This window comes from Leptinotarsa decemlineata, unplaced genomic scaffold (genome assembly GCF_025532065.1).
Source record: "Leptinotarsa decemlineata unplaced genomic scaffold, Ldec_3_MD MMD2_tig00026361_RagTag_RagTag, whole genome shotgun sequence".
In the NCBI taxonomy this organism is placed as follows: Eukaryota; Metazoa; Arthropoda; class Insecta; order Coleoptera; family Chrysomelidae; genus Leptinotarsa; species Leptinotarsa decemlineata.
This window is the reverse complement of record NW_027412704.1, coordinates 1,537,421-1,555,927: the sequence shown is the minus strand read 5'-3', so window position 1 is coordinate 1,555,927 and position 18,507 is coordinate 1,537,421. Positions and strand designations below refer to the sequence as shown.

The following is an 18,507-nucleotide window of genomic DNA, read 5'->3' as shown; positions in this document are numbered from 1 at the left end:
ACAAGCCTATAATTCCGTTAATTGACATATAAACACGTTTATTACATTCAATCGAAGTTGAAAATTTTCAAAAACTTCCACTTCTTTTCATTCTCACTACAATGTAAAGAAATATTACTCACGTAATGGTAGAAACTGCAAATTTACACCCACAACTCCAATTACGAACAAAACCAAAAAACCCTTCCACATTTCTATAAAAAATAAACCGAACAAATTCAAACTGAATATCGTCGGCAATATTCGTCGATTCTTTTTATAACAAATCGACGGATTCCAAGGTGATCCCCCCATTGAAGACGAAAGAAAGCGGTTCCATGCATTTCTGACGAAGATATTTTTAGCACTGATTTTTAAATGTATCAATTATGGTTCAACCCGATTCTACGAAACTACATATTTCAAAAGAAACATCTCGATTTTTATTTTCAAAGTGCCATTCAGGTTTGTGGAAGTTGATTTATACAGGGTGTTCCAGAGTAAGAAGCTGACCTTGAAACGCACCGGTCGTGAACTGACATGGAAATAATTCAGAGGTGCTGTTGGCCTTCACTAGCCATTATGCATGCTCCATCTCTCCTCTTCACGCTTTGGAAAATTCTTTTAGTGTCACCAAAGCTATTATGCCGTTTTTTGACTCGTCTCCAGTATCGATGGACAGCGTCTTGAGATGTATCCATAGATAAAAGTCAAGACTATTCAGATCTGGAAATATAGGTGGCCACGATTGCAATCAACACGATTGTGATTGTTTACCATGGTTGAATAAATCGCATACAATTTCAGCGGTCCTAAAGCAAATTCAAATCCAAGATAGGGTGGATGTAAATATTGACATGCCCTACGCACGTGATATTGAAAACCCCAAGAATTGGCCAGGGTCGTATTCAGAACCAACATTTTGTTGATCGCAAATGATATATCATACTTAGGAAAACTTTTTTATAATAAAGAGTGAAATGCACAAGTTTTGCAGTTTAACGGGAAAAATGCAGTGTAATATGTGTAATATAAAAAGATTTTCATTGAATTTTTCACAGCACACTCAAGCATTATATGAAAAGAGACGTAATCATTTCTTTATTGATAATTTTTATTTTATGTAAAATCAAAAGGAATTTTAACCAAAATTATTCAACTGGATGGATTTGTCTCTTCATCAGTAGTGTCATCCTCACCAATCTGAATTATCAGTGGCTCGATTTGTGCCTCTATTATTTTATCAAGCTTCCACACCTTTGTCTCGACTTCCGATATCACATGCCGAACACGCTTCTCCCATTTCTCCGCTGTGACTCTTTTGAAAGTCTCATCAAAAAGTACTTTGAGATCTGCAACTTTGAACGTGGTGTTATGCTGAGCTACAAAATTCTTCACATCCGCCCATATTAACTCGATGGGATTGAGCTCGCAGTGGTATGGAGGCAAGCAAAGGACAATTTTGTTTTGGCCTGCTGCCATCTCATCGACTATATATTTTTGGTAGTCAAGCTTGCGCTTCTTGACAATTTTTAGTAGCTGTACTCTTAGCATTGAGTCTTCAAAGCTAATATTGTTTGATCGCAGCCAATTTTGGATTTCAACCTTCTTTGAAGACGTTGTCGGAATCTTCTCTAACCGTCGTGAATGATGAGGTGCATTGTCCATTACAATCGCAGCATTATGCTCCAGATGGGGTAGAACTTTGGAAAATCACTGTTCGAAAGATTCACCGTTCATTTCTTCGTGATAATCTCCAGTTTTCATCGACTCGAAACACCACAGCCCTTCAGCAACAAACCCATTCTCATTGCCGATGTGACAAATAATAAGCCGTTTTCCTTTACCTGAAATTATGAAGAGGTATGTAAGTAAATAAAACAAATACGAGGGTTACTTTTTATAAATTGAGATTGAGGCAGGTCTTGATATAAATATAAGTTCACCTGATGGATTTGTTAATCCGGTGGATAGTCCATCTAGAAAGGCCCTCCTAAATGAGGTCACAGTTTCATCGACCCATACTTTAGGGGTAGTATGACCAACATTAACCCAGGTTTCATCCATATAATAAATTGCAACAGCTTCTTGGTAATCCAAGAGATTTACTAAAAAACCCAGAAAGGTCGGGGATTTACGAAATCAATTGTCAAGATTGCAACAGAGCATCGGCCAGAGCCGACGAGCGATTAAAACCCGCTTCAAGGAGCATTGTGCACACATGAAATACGGAAGGATAGAAAAATCCAATGTCGCCCAACATGCTCTAGACAAAGACCACAGAATTAGTGAAAACGATCTGAAACTGATTAAGCATGTGCATGACACCAGGCTACTCGATGCATTTGAGAGTCTAGAAATAGCAAAATGTAAAAACAGCATGAATGACGATGAGTGACCCATCCCGTTCAGCCCGCTTTTTAATCTTCTGTTAGGGAGAGAATAATTACTATGAACTTCAGGTAATTAATTACCGAGAAATTCCATATTTGGCTTCTGGTATACAACCTCAGGTAACAAATTTTAGTATATAAGGACTAACCAGACTAGACTAGGTATCAATTTTCTCCTCCTGAGGATGATAATTTTGTTGGCGAAACGCGCGTCGAAAAAAAATATCAGTTTGATATTAGGGCAATTGATCTCGAAAAAAGTTATTGTTGAAGTTGTTTTTGATGAACATAATGATCATGGAATTAAAGCGTCTCTGAGAAATCGTAGATATATAAGTTATACCCCAATTGATTGATAACAATAACATAACATGATAAAAATGGGGTTTTCAGTTTCCGTTGTCACCTCTAGTCAATTCGAACAAGATTTTCATGGCTTAAATTGAATCAAATTAGCGTATGGATGTTGTTACGTAATGTCATTGTGACATGAGTAGGTTCAACTCATCTATGACATGAAGTCGTAGCTTCTGCATAAAGTTTTCATCTGATTTATCGTTTCATATTGCCGAAGATGAAAATGAAATGGAAACGAATTTTATTAAACGTTGCAGCCTCTTTCAGTTACGTTTTTGGAAATCATAACTCAAACAAAACTTGGAGAAAACAGTATTTTTCCATTATTGATGATGTATTTTCTTTCTCATGAATGAGAATTCTATATGTTCCAGTTCGAAAGGAATGTAAACAAAGAGGGTGGTGCTGTTGTTCATTTCCTTTCAATTATACTTGGGAAAATGTTGATCAAAGGTATAAGGTTATACAAATTGGATACAAAGATTAATTTAAAAAAATGCTGTAAACGTCATCCCGTTTATGTAGATCGACTTTCATAAGCAAAGAAACCTTCATTGAACGCCTTGAAGTTTGGAATTGATAAATAAAAGATATTTAATTTAACAGCCAACTTTCAATAAAAAATGGTAATCTGTATATGGATCTCAACAATGGACTGATGAATAATTACTCAAACGTGAATGTGTAGACTGTATGTGATAAGACATACAGAATGGGCCCATATAAAAGATATGTCAGGCATAGCCTCACTTTGTTTGAGAGATTGACAAGTTTTGACAAAACACCATTGCAAAATTTTTAACCCCCATGGGGTAGTTTCGTCCTCCTAACTTTTCAAAACAGAAAGGGGGTAGAATGATATCTAAGGTGAAACGGCGATTTCAAGATACAACATTTGTCGATTTTCCTTCCTGATACAGAAATTTGGTTTATGACACCCCTTCTTTGGAAATTATTTTCAAGTCGAAACGTAGCCCTTTCACAAGCAAATAGTTGATGTAATAGTTGAGCAAATAGTTGCGGTAATTTTCCAATGATCACTCTGTATATATAAAAAGACGAAAGAAGAAATTACTTTTTACAGTAACACCAAGGAAATAGTTCCTCTGTTTCTGTATCAACTACCGAAATTCTTTACATACAACAAACTTTTTCCGTGAATTCACATGCGCGTGATTCACATGCGGGAGACCGAGCCCGTGGGTGTATCTGAAAAAAAGTCTAAGGTATTGTTAGATAATCTAGCTTCCTAATGGTGAAAGAGTTATTGAAATCTGTTGTGTAGTTTCACCGTTTTACTAAAGCTGACTCACCCTGACTTCAAATTCAAATAAAACGAAATGTTTGTGAGATAAGTGTCATTATTTCCGGGGTTTGAGGGCCGTCGATTTCTGGAATTTCTTCCTGACGTTTCACTGACGCGAATGGCTAGCTCCATTAGAGGTTTATACATCCTGAGTTTTCTCCGACAACTGGCTGCGTAAGACGTATTTATGTTGACTCAAGTAGTTTGGTGTCTTGATACCTGTACCAGGATAAGGTAAATTGCACAAAGCGTGTTCATGTTGCGTAAAGCCGATCAGTTGCCAAATGCCCATTCAGCGAAAATACGTCATTGTTTATGGCCGTTCACCTTCAGTTCCTGGGTCAATTGGATTCTGTACAAGTCACGACTCAAAATCTGTCAATTTGTGGTCTGCGAGAGGCCGAGCTCTGCCTCTGCGAAATCGACTGCCTCAGATTCACCTGCACACTCTCACAGATAGCGTCGATGTTTTCGATAACTCTTGCCGTTTACTGAAATAGTAGAATCGAATTTATCCACCAGCACATTGTAGGACCAATATGGCGACAAAGCGCGCAGTACGTTGTCCAAATAGAACACCCATTCTGATCAAACAATGAGTGACAAATAATTTGACAGAAGTAGCTTCAACAAGATGGCCCTTATCAATTGTCAAAGGTTGAAAGTCCCTCTGACATAGGAAGAAAAATTATAATTTTTCGGGACTGGAAGAAGATCACAAACATTTTTACATGTTTCTGAGAGGAATGAGAAACTGTCACTCCTTTGGTTTTTTGAAATAATGTACGTATCTAGGCATGGAAATCGTTTTTTGCATGTGCTAGTTTGATTTTAATAGAAGTCGGGGTCATTAATCCGGCCTACTTCAAGGTCAATAGTTCATTCGTGTTCACTTGAGTCGTTTTTATACCGTAATGTTACCTGGCTTCAAAACCACACTTTATGATGGTAATTCCCCATAAGGATAAAGTATTAATCTTTCATTAATTGAAATATTATTCAGTTTATATGTAAATGTCTGGCATAGATGGATGGATCAGCTAATTACATACGAAATATCGTAATTCTGGCATAAAACAAATATGTGAATGATATCTTGCAGAATTTATATTGATGGAATTGGAATCACTTGTTAATGATAAACACATTATGATTTTATCCATTAGTTGAGGAGCTGGAATGGAAGTTAATTTCCAGAGGCAATCAACTATGCATATTCTCAGGGAAGTGGCAGAATCCATAAAATTCTCAGTTCTATTTTCGAACTTGCACACTTTTCAACCTGTCTTACAAGAAACAAGTTTTTCCTTCTTGTTGGGAGATTTTTCGCGATCAGCCTATTCCCAAGAAGGGCAACAAAAATCTTCCAAATGACTATAGACCAGTCGCTTTGCTGTCAGTGATATCAAAAACCACGGAGAAGGCCGTAAACCAGCATATCCTTAAACATTTGGAAGGCTTCAACATCTCAACATCATCAATATGGCTTTAGAATAATGCAATTAAGGCCTTAGATCGTGTGTGACATGAGGATTTGCTGGCCAAACTTTGATGATATGGCTTGTTGTTCCCCAGGGATCCGTATTGTCTCCAATCCTCTTTTCATTGTATATCAACGACTTTTTGGAGGAAAAAGAATCCAATCTACAGCCTTGCTGACGACAGCACACTTGTCTCGTCATTCCATTTGGATTCCAGGCTGGGCCGCAGCGAAATGAAATACCAGGAGGGGAGGGAATCCAAATTTTCCCAACCCCACCAGCAAAATTTCCCAACTTTCGAAAAAATGAAAGCCGAGGGATTAGTTACTACTATAATATATTGATTTTCTGGAGCTATCCAAAGATTGGCTGAACGCTTATGTCCGTTAGGGTATGCACAAACAAAAATAAATTTTGGTAATTATAAAAATGATAATACGAATTATTCTACTTTGGACCAAGGTCCTTCGTCTTCCACCATGTATAGGAATATTCAATACAAATGAAAGGAAAAACACTTGAATAATATTGTGCTTAAAATAAATATTACTGGAGTTTTTTTCCCAACACCAAATCGTTATTCGGTTCCAGGTAGAAGGTTGCTTTTATGAACAACAGGAAGGAACGGCCATGGGAAACCCCTTGTCCTCCTATCTGGCAGACCTGTTCATGAGCAGATTCGAAATGGAAACCAAAGGAAAGTCGAAGTATTTGCCTAGGATTTGGCTAAGGTATGTGAATGATATTTTCGCGATATTCGATACCAAAAAATCGAATATTGACGACTTTGTTTCCATTTTAAATAATAGATGTCCATCAATAAAATTCACGTATGAGTTAGAAAATAAGGGACAACTACCATTTCTTGACGTTTTGGTAATGAGGAGCTAATATGGAGGGTTGGAATACGATATATTCAGAAAAGAAACATACACGTACAAGTATATTACTCACAGTTCACATCACTGTGGACAGCACAAACGTGCTGGGTTGAATTTTTCAGTGGTTCGTCTTTTGACTTTCCCTCTAACACATGATAGGTTCACAAAAGAAAAACGTACAATACAGGAAATAGCAGCCACTAACGGTTTCTCGAGCGGTATTGTAGATGACATAATAAGGAAAAAGAAGTTTAGGTAAAGAATGAACGAAATCTCGACTTTCAGAAAGGACAAAAACCAAGATAAATACATCTCAGTTCCATACCACCAATACACGAGGAACTTTGGAAAGATTTTCAAGGAACTAGGTATGAAGGTGGTTTTTAAAACAAGTCATACACTTTTGGGACTTTTCGGAAGTCCAAAAGACAAAGTCGAGAATTCGGAAAAGTCTGGAATTTACGAAATTGAATGTAAGGACTGCGATGCAAAATATTATGGACAGACAAAAAAAACTATTGAAGTAAGATATAAGGAACAATTAGCACACTTAAAATATGGAAGACCTGAAAAATCAGCAGTCGCCCATCATATTTTGCAACAAAACCATTCCATAGACTTCAGTTCATTAAAATTAGTTAGACAAGTTAACAACAACAAGCAACTAGATGCCTATGAGAGTGTAGAAATAAGTAAACACAATAATATTATGAATAACGATGACGGATCTATACCAAAGAGCATACTATATAGCTTGTTAAAATAAAATAAAATAATGTTGTTGGGTTGACTGATTACTACATAAGGAACATTCCAAAAATACATTTGGATAGGCAATATTGTGAACTTTTTCCCAAGTCGAAAAAGCAGGAGGGGGTGGCTCCGCCCATTCCCCCCCCCCCCCCCCATGGCGACGGCCCTGATTGCAGGACAATGGCTGTGAATGCACATCTTTACCGGCAGCAGGAGGTTGCATATCTTGATGAGGATCTATTGGGATTGGGAATTGGGGTGGAACTAGCAAGGTTCAATTCAGTGCCACAAAAACCCACGCATCGGTTTTCTCTAAAACGAACGTCTCCAAACCAAATATAATAATGTCAGGAAAGACAATCCTGCTTTCTGCTTCTATGAGTTTGTTGGGGGTTAAAAAGGACACCATTTGAAATATTTGGATGAAATAATTGGAACAAAAATGAAATTATGTCAAAAATATTCACGGAAACATGTAAATTTTGAAAATAAAGACCTTAATTTGTGAAGAAAAATTATGAGTTGAAACAATGAAGAAACTAATGAATGACAAATTTATTATTATGAAGCAGAAAGAAACAATGTCAAAAAAACAAAGTTTATTTGTGTATGACTATGAAATCTTTTTGTATGAAAACGATAACTTGTGAAATAAATGCAAATTACTATGACTCGAAATGGAAATTGATTGATAAATTATTCAACGATTACAAAAATGTCAACAATAGAAATGAAAATAATGAATGAGAAAAACTGTTGAAAAGATATTCGAAAAAAATATAATGACTTATGGTGGGAAGTCATTGATCAGTCAACAATCAGTGGAATGACAGTAACATATAAACAATTGAATGAAAATGATGAAAATAATAGGAATAATTGAATGAAAATAATGAATAAAAAATCATGACAAAGAAAAAAGAAATAACGCTCAAAAATGATTCCAATTTGAAAAGAAAAATATCATGATTAGAAATGGGAACTGATTAATGGAAGGAACAATAATGAGTGGAATGCCAATCGTATACAAATAGAAAAAATAAGTAATGGAAGAAGATATTATGATAAAGAAGTATTGCCAAAAACGTATTATTATGAGTCAAAATGAAAAGTAATCCATGAATACTTCAACAATGAGTGGAAGTCGGAAGTGTACAAACAATAAAAATTCAAATGATGAACGAAAAAAAAAATATTATGACAAAGAAATAAAAACTGATGTTAAAACATAAATTTATTTGTGGTGTGAACATGGATTGTAGAGAACTGATTTGGAACAAATTCATAAAACTTTTTTTTCTGACTCACCATAGAATATAGTACTCCAAATTTTGAACCAAAGTTCCTGAGTTTCCAGTAAACACTAGCAGAAAAATTCTCATTGATTTCGATTCTTTTTGTTGTGAGTTATAAACCGAGAAAACTATATTATCTATCGGTACTGGATGTGAGACAACACGCAAAGAATTAATCGTCCAAATTATCGGTCAATGTGAATGAGGTTATTGTGGAGCAAGTTTTCTGATCAATTATGCACAGATCAACTTTCAAAAGTGTCATCAAGTATCACAAAATGCAAATATCTCATGAACTCCAGCAAAGCATGTGATGTAAATTGATTTTTCAGTTCGGAAACCAGTTTTTGTAATAAAACATTGACGTAGGTTGATATGTAGTCACTGTAGTATAATGAACACATTTTTTAATGACGCAAAACTTCACAGTGAATACCAACAGTTTTCAACCGATGAAAATAGCTATTTATGATATTAGTGTTGAAAGTAAGGTTTTCAGTTGAGCAATTTCACGAACAAAATAAAACTTACTTTCAACACAAATATCATACAAAGTTTTTTGTACAAATGTCTTGTTCTCATAATATTTGTTTATAATAAATTTATTAACAATAGCTGTAAAAAATAAAAAAATAAATTGATAATTAGTTTTTAGCCATGAGACATTGAAACAATAAAAAATTTAAAAAAATTAATTGTAATAATTATAGGGCTTTTTATATTAACTTTCAATTCAGAAAGAGTTATTACTTAACAAATTTATAATTAACGTTAAAATTGGGATAAACATTTGAAAAAATGAACTTTTGACCACTTTTATGCACAATGGAAATAATAGTAATTTTAGCACGCCCTGTATGATATGGAGTCGATTTCTTGGTGTTATTTGAATATTTCGAGTTTGTCCAAACTATCATCAAAATATCAACTTTTCATGAATTGAGAGTACTGATGTACTTAATTTCAATTAAGGCTATGTTTTGGACCATATTTAGCACAATTTATTTTTTATCTTGAAAACAGATACAGATAGGTATAAGACATTATCAACAAAAAAGTATTAAAATACCAGAGCGATTCCAAAAATGTATTAATATACGGGGTGTTCCATTTAAAAAAATAAAGTTGCTAGGCCTTTTTGATGGAAGTGACAACGCCGCAATGCTGAAAATATTTTAGATCAGAACAGGTAAGGAAATGTGAGAGGTGAAATTTCCAGAAAAATCATGCTTTGCGTTTTCCAGAAACGTCTAACTTACCATCGACCGTGAGTCACGCTGTATAGGTTTTGGGATGGATAACGGTAAAGGAAGTTGTTGATGTTGCGTAGGATTCTTCTCTTGGTAGTTAGGATACGGTGGGATAGTCTCGGAGGAAGCGTACAGTATATCATCGCTTTGTAGTCTAGGACTGGTCTGATGAAAGATTCATAAGTATGTAGGAGAGTTTTACTGTCGCACCTCCCGAGCTTGCGTCTCAGTGCTTTTAGCAGGTTTGCTCTCTTCCGGACTCTGTCCAGAGTTTCTCTCAGGTCGACCTCCCAGTTGAGGGTCTTCGTGAAAGTGACCCCCAAGTAGGACACGAATAGTGGGGACGTCGTGAGCGTAAATCAGAAATGAGGAAGGATCGAGGACTGAGCCCTGGGGAACACCAGATTTGTGAGTTGGGAGCCACAATAAACCCTTGCGGGTTGCGGTGGAGGATCGAATACACCGACTCACTTTATACCTAACCTGACCTAGTACACTCCGAACTTCACTGTTTGAGAACTCTGTCATTTGGAGAATTGCGTTTATGTGGAGTAAACTTCCTAAGAACATTTTTCCAAAAGGATTTAATTTCCAGAGATTCAAATCCAATGTGAATCGCTACTTTAGCACAGGCACCGCTCTCAGAGCGCGTTGAGAATATTTCTGCAGTGCACATACAGTTTTAGTATTCGAAATTATCAAGTCATCACTTTTGATACTAGGTTATGTTAGGTTAGGTCCTTAGGTTAGTTTCTTATGACAACTTCTTGCAAAATCATTGACAATTGCGGTTTGCTTTTTTCCGACTCTTTGAAAGTCATGAATATTCACTTCTCATTCCTTTGTTTTTGATATAACCAGCCGAATTGGGCAATGATTTGTTTGTTTGGTGTCTGGGAACGTCATAAATCCATCCAATAATTCTTCTTTTGTACAATTATGAAAAATGTTTCTCCTAATTCGCTAAAAGCTTGAAAAGAGAGTGGATGATGACCTTGTGGAATCGGAAATAATATATAAATACACTGGAACATCCAAGCAACATATGATTACAAGTCTTCCCATTTCACAAATATTGTTACTTCCATGATGTTGAAGAGTTTTGCAGTTGTTTTGTTTGCTATCGTTCTCAGTGTAAAATCTACTTCGCTACCTTTACGTGAGTTTTAGACATTTTTTTTTGTTATTTTTGCAATATTTCACGTCCTGAAAGTGTTAGGAATATTTTTGATTTAGTCATAGAAAACTGGTGAACATTGATTTTATGTTGTTATGTACTAAATATATTACCATTGGTGAAATTTTCAATCACTGGAGATTAAACATAGTTCAAATTATCAATCTACTACACATCACTGATCAGACTGGAAAGAAACACCTATAAATCATTTTTTCGATTTTTCAATCGATATTTTCCTTTGATAATATAAGTATTGATGCTTGCATCGATGAATAGAAAATATAAATACCGATAACTTCAGTACGTGCTTAGAAACTCTGTACCTGTTCCATGTAAGTGTAATTTCACCTTTTTCTTGTACTATATTGTATAGCAATCCTGTGGATGACATCTGATTCAATTCAATTCTGAATTCTTTCAAAACTAGCTCTGAAAAAAAAAATCTGATTTTTTATTCAACAATTATCGCACTTGCAATGTACCTGCTTGAATAGAAAAAAATTGTTAATTAAACAATGTATAATTGACACGATGAAAATGTTTTGATCGCGAATTACTGTTGATTATTTATCCAGTAGGTGCTTGAATTTTCACAATTCTTAATTTTGCAATTCAATCAGTTGGAAACATATTTTTCCATCAATCGTCCAGTCATGATCAACCCTCTAGAAAAATTATAAATATAGATCCTTCAGTTCCGGGAGGTAGGGAGGGCTTTTTTGGTAAATTTTCTCCCCCTTTCGGATCTTTTTTCAAATTTGGAAAATGGCAGTTAGTTTTTTGAGCTATTTTCAAAAAACAGAACGTATTTTTCAGTTAATCCTTAATATTATTATTTATGTATTTAAAACGAGGATCAGTAAACATATCCAGTCACTATAAATCACCAGAATGTATTACAACATAATCAATCTTGTTCACACAAATTCATTTATATACTTTATTTGCTACTAAAAACATGTTTGTATAGCTAATTTTTCATTTTTATATTAGGACATGTCCTACTGAATAAATAAATAAAGTAAGTCTTGATATACAATAAAAAGAGAGTTCCTGGGGAACATCAGCGTTGATGGTTAAAGTTAACGTGAGATTTCCTTCGACATCCACTTGCAGGAAACGTTATTTCAGGAAGCTGGAGAGCTACACACAAAAATGACCCAACAAGTCACAGTATCGAAGTTTCACCATTTTTCTACAGTGTCAATATCAAATGACTCATTCAAGGTAGTTTGTTTCAACTGGAATGTACTGTATATAGTGCGGGGGTGATGTATATAGATATGTGAAGTTTTATGCACTCTAAACAGAGGGAAATATGTATCACGTAGGCCAGATATTATGCTTCAATTTTCCTATGTCCATAAAAAAGCGTTGAACACATATTCGATAAACATAAACTTTACCTTCGATAATTACACAGGTAATATCGTGGAAATATTTCAATTTTTTTATTTTTCCTCAGTCATGAGTTATAATTGATTATAAACAGTTTCTAATATTCGTTTTTCTGAATCAATTATAGATCAATAAACATACATTCAAATCGACATTATTAACCTGAAATAGTTATATTTTCCACTACATTTATCAAAGTATAGGTGCAAAGTTCAGAACTTTGAATAAGTGATTCGCCAGATTGCAACTTTCTATATATACAGGGTGGAGCAACATGTATGTGTATGTATGTGAGATGACTGGTCATGAGGGGATATCCACAGGGAGGGGTCTTATCACCCCTTCTTTGGAACATAGTTCTGGATACCGTAATTGATCACCCCAACAATAATGGATTCTACACAATTGCATATGCAAATTTGTGAACACTGTGCGATAGAGCGCAAGAAGGGCTCAAATTGATAGAAACATGGTGTGAGGAACACTCACTCTCGATCAATCCCAAGAAGACTGAGATGGTCATCTTCACCAGGAAAAGAAGTTTATCAGGCTTAAAACCTCCCGAAATCTTCAAAAGCAAACTAAACTTCTCTGAAGAGGTGGAATACCTTGGTATTATCCTCGACAGGAAGCTAACATGGAACTCTCACCTACAGAGTAGAGCAAGAAGAGCATATGTGGCTTATGAGCAATGCCGGAAGACGGTGGGACGCGCCTGAGATTTTTCACCCCGTGTGGTCTACACTGGACCTACACTGCAATAATAAGACCTATGTTAACGTAAGGAGCCATTGCATGGGGACCAAAAGTTCTACAAGCAACGGCCATCAAAAAATTATATCAAATTCAGCGATTGGCTTGTTTAAACATCATAGGAGCCAGGAGAACAACACCAACCGCGGTAATGGAATTAATTACAGGTCTGACCCCTCTGGACCTGTTATGTGGTCCTCCTCGACCTATCCACTGATTTGCATATGTTTCAGTTAAATGGTGATGTGCTACTTGACTAAAATAGGCGGGAGCCCCATCATGCATAATAAACATATCCCTTTTGACGCCCAAAGGAACTTCCTCCAGCAGTACTGGATGCACTTCTCTTGAAAATTGAACGTATGTCTCACCATTTAATCGAGGAGATGGTAAATGAGGCCCAATTAAATCATCCCCAATAACTTCGAGCCACACGTTAACAGAAAACTGTTCTTGATCGTTAGTTTCGACAATAGCGTGAGTGCTTCATCCAACTAGCTTCTTCAGAGAATATTACTGGAGTTTTTCCGCAACACCAAACCGTCATTTCAACACCTCAACACGTGTTTCGATCACTAAGTGATCATCTCCAAGATGGAGATCAAACAGTTTGATCATCCTCCTCCATCAAAAATCACATGGCAGCTGACGCCCAGTTCTTCCGTCATCCCAACCACCGTTTTCGAAAGGTCGGCCTCCACCAGGGTCCTCAAAGCCTCGTCCTGGATCACTGTAGGTCGACCACTTCGTGGCTCATCTTCTAGGCTAAAGTCTCCGGATCGAAATTTGACATATGAAGGTATAACATTGAAAGAAAATGAACTTTTTGAACAACCTAATAGAAGAATATTCTACTGGCTTCTACCTATTACAGAAAATATCAACATCCTCACACCTAAAGTATTCAAAATTCACTTTTTCCATTTCAGCTAGTTATTTGACACCTTGCAAAAGGGATGACCCCAAACTAGACGATTGTGCTTTACAAAATGGTAAACTAGGCTTGCCATATATCTTGAAAGGAGACAAAAAATATGGAATTCCAAACTTCTATCCGCTGAAAATAAATGAAATCACAATGGAGACCGCTGGGAATTTGAAGATAAAACTGAAGGACGTTGAAGTCCATGGTTTGGAAAACGCTGAACTTCAAAGGGTCAAGTGAGTATGGAAGTACTTCTATAGATTTGATCGTTACTTGATGAAAGTGTGAAGAATTCCAAGAACAATCCCACCAAAACACTTTTCTTGTAAAGTGTTGCCAAGAAGAGTAAATATGGCTTGAACTATAAAACAGACAAACTATAAAACGCCATTGCCCTAAACTCAATGTTTATGAATTTCGAACGATATTCAAGACTTTTTTTCCTTTGCATGACTTTTCGAACATTGGCAGTAAAATGTCGCGATAGTAAGATTCACTCGTATTTTTGAAATTTTCCGATAGTAAAATTCCTCTTCTGACTCACAAAAGTTATATTTGTGTTAATCAATAATGTTTTCGTGTGTTTGAATGGAGCAAACTTGGTTTATCTCTTCTCAGATATTGATTTTATTTCCAATCAAGAAAATGTGATGATTTTTCGAAATATTTTTTTATTCGGTGAATTAATTCGGTGAGTTAATCAAAAATAGTGAGAACCCTGATGGGTGCTGACCCCTGATGTCAGTATTGCCGCCTAGAGTCAGGTGTCATAATACTGATGCCTGAATTCAGTATTGACACCTGGAATCAGGCGTCACAGTACTGGCGCCTGAAGTCAGTATTGACCCCTGGAGTCAGCCGTCACAATAGTGTCCCCTGAAGTCAGAATTGACGCCTGGAGTCGGGCGTCACAATACTGACGCCTGAAATCAGTATTGACGCCTGAAGTCAGTATTGACGCCTCGAGCCAGAGGTCACAATACTGACGCCTGAAGTCTGTGTTGGCGCTTAGATTCAGCCGTCACAATAGTGACGTCTGAAGTCAGTAGTGATGCCTGGAGTTAGGCGTCACAATTCTGACGCCTCAAGTCAGTATTGTTACTCCTGAAGATGATATTGTATAGCGAAACACGAGTCATGGTTTAGTAAATTGTCTAGTAGAAATATTGACCTCGGAACTCATGTGTAATGGTACAACTGATATATCTTTGGTTTTCAGAATCGACACGAAAGCCAAAAAGTTTTACGTGGACTTCAAAGTGAACACAATTAACATCTTGGGAAAATACGATATGGACGGCAGAATTCTGATTCTCCCTATAAAAGGAAATGGAGATGCCAATATTACTGCGAGTAAGTAATACAGGGTGTCAATTTAAAAACTTCAATTCGAAATAATTCGCGATTCGACCCCTTGAGATGACTATATTTCACTTTTAGGGTATCGAATGAGATAAGATAAATTTCAAAATTGTCATTTCTCTATAGAATTTCCATAAAAGTCTTTCGAAAAAATTGTTTCTCTCACAATTATACAGGGCTATTCAAATTCCTTTCTGTACATGGCATTTTAAGGCATTTTCAAACTCGGTTTTTCATATTATTTATTGTTGCGAAATCATTGAAAATCCTCGATCTCGAGTTTTCCACATTTTCTATCTCTCTGCCAGCGTAAATCCTATTTTTCAATGTCTCCCATAGAAAATAGTCCAAAATAGTAAGATCTGGTGATCTTGCAGACCATCTTATTGTCCCATTATTTGTCTCGAAATGGAAGGACTCCAATTCGAACATTTATTGCACAATTAATTTTTTGTGTATATAAATTACTTCATTTCAATTTTCATTATAATTATAGTGTTCGTTTCGTATGTTATTATTGCTACCATTTTTTTTCTGCTAATCGAAACACATATAATATATTTTTGTTGTAGATATGTTTCAGATAATCATAAAAAGCTTTCTTATTCAAAGTTCATTGTAGAAAACGCTCAGAGCAATGGAAAAAATATGAATAGGTACCCAAAAATGAAAAAAAAACTCTCGAATAACTCTACGGTACATAGGAAGACATGAAAGTTGCTATTGTGTTTATATTCAACTCAGTCAACCAATTTCCAGGGCCGTAATTTTAAAGAGAATAATTCACACAATTATAATCGAAAATTACCAAAAAACCCCGAAATATAAAATTGAATTCAATTTCTCAGTATTAAGTGAACGTCTACGATTCAAAAACTACAACAAAAAATACAGGTTCGTATATAAAAATTCAAAGACGTGGGTGGCCCAAGTCAGATAACACCCTGTATAAAAGATTCATGGATATATTCTGAGAGCCCACATCAAGTGCCAGCAGTAAATTGTAGACATATTTGCAATATGTCTGCGAATTAAGAAGATATAGGCAAAAAAATAATTAGGAATTTTTTGGTTTTTCCTGTATATCTTCAGAACCAAAAGAGCTATATTCGATTCCCTTACATCATTCAATAGGTCTCTTATCGTTAACGAGATCCCCATGCACAGAAACGAATTTGAATAGCCCTGTATATCCTTATATCAAATTTCGGCAATCTCGACAAACTTTCTTGCTATTTTCAATAAATTTAGAAAAAAAGTCGATATATTCAGTCATAATTAATCACAGCAGTCGATCCAGAATTTCTATAATTTCACCAAACTTCCCAACAGAACTTGACAGGCTAGGTATCAAACTGCAAATTTTTTTTCGTCATTTCACTTGGTTATTCCATGTATTTCATTTCATTTCAGTTGGTGGAGATTTCCACTATAATTTCGAATACAAACTCGAGAACAGGGATGGAGAGGAATATATGAAATCAACGAAACAAAACATAGACTACGAAGTTGGCAGATTGTTCATCCAATTCGATAATCTCTTCAATGGCGATAAAGTTTTAGGTGAGAGAATGAATATTATCCATTTTATCGATCCTATAATTCAATAAATTTTTCATGGACTTCCGAAGTATTCAACAACCAACAAAATTTGAACAGGTGGAGTTTCAATAACTTCCAATGAAATAGTTAATCAAGTCCGAAAAATTCTGTTTTCTTGGCGAGTAGCCAAGTTCTGGAACGAGTCGTAGGCACGCCCTAGAAGTCTGCGGATCCAAAAAAACTGTTTTCGGGCGTTTTGCGCACACTGTTTCTTTCGACAACCGTGTAGGATAACAAATCAAATTCTGCAGAACCTCATTTCGTACATTTTAGTTCTAATTTGCATCGAATATTGAAATTCGAACAGTGTAGATAGTAACTAACATTCTACTTCTCTCCTGTATTAACATTTATATGAAAACTAGTTATTGCCAGCGGCTTCAGCAGCGTACAAATTGGTTTGTCATATTGAGTTTCGTGACAGACCATTCCAAAAACAGGGCTTTTCATGATGAGCGTTAATTAGCCGTTTCTGGCAAACTATTCAACGGATCAACCTCAAAATTCCACAATATGCATAAGTCAATATGACCTACACGCCTAAAATATTTCAGACGAAGCGGCGTTGTCGCTTCTACTATAAAGTAGCGGCTTCTTTGATTTTTCAAATGGAACACCCCGTATATAATATCATATTATGATTCATTATAGTAGTAACAATATTTTTTTATCAACCCAAAACTTCAGGTTTCCATCTTCTAGACTGACGAAATTCAATACAATCCCTATGTTTCCCCCGTGGGGGTGGAAATTCCTGATTCCCTTTCTTGGTGCTCGTTTACGCTATACAAAGACCCCACCTGCATATTTCAAGATTCTAGGTTCAGTTGCTTGGGTTGCACGTTGATATAAGAGTGACAGTCAATCAATATGTGCCCACTTACACAATATTTAATAGCATTAGCACAAAAAATGAAAGGATCAGAATGGAATAAATACATTGATACTCCTACAGCTCAAAGGATTCAAATTTGAGATGAGTTTACGCCCTTGATACATAAATAAATATTATATAACGTGTGTTTCTTCATTTCTTGGGGGATTAAGCTATTCAATACAGGTCTCAAGTAGACTTAACTTCTTTATAGGTTGGTTTTTTCCGGTCTTGGTATAACGGAGGAATTGCTTTTGTGACGTGTACCGTAGTTATATATTTCTGTGGGCATGTTGTCGTATTACAGCTGATAGAAAATATAATTGTTGAAGATCCAATAATTTCATATTGACACTGACAACAACGATGTGATTCTTCCCGGCCTAGTCTGGAAGTACGTACTTTCCATACCCAGAAAAATGCTACTTCCTCAAAGAAAAAGATTGCCGAACGGTTACCGAAAAAAATAGTATATTTGTTATGATGTTATGATGAATAACGTTTTGATAATTTTACAGGTGCCAATGCTAACGAAGTCCTCAATAAAGAATGGGAATCTGTTTTCAAAGAAATGAAGGAACCAATAGGAAATACCATTCTAACAGTCGCTTCTTCTATTCTGGACAATATTTTATCGAAAGTTCCTCACAAGTATACTATTTTGTAGTTTGGAACATCAGACTCTGTCTAATGTAAATAAAATAAATGATTATTTGAC

At 35.7% G+C, this 18,507-nt stretch overlaps 1 protein-coding gene across 1 annotated transcript; it reads left to right on the top strand.

Annotated features, from left to right (window-relative positions):
• The first annotated feature begins 10,696 nt into the window (after nt 1–10,696).
• On the top strand, nt 10,697–18,507 carry LOC111514822 (protein takeout). The gene is made up of 5 exons (XM_023171062.2): nt 10,697–10,854; nt 13,956–14,187; nt 15,171–15,304; nt 16,727–16,876; nt 18,308–18,507. Exons 1-5 carry the CDS (start codon nt 10,782–10,784, stop codon nt 18,454–18,456), a joined length of 738 nt encoding a protein of 245 aa, XP_023026830.1. The 5' UTR covers nt 10,697–10,781; the 3' UTR covers nt 18,457–18,507.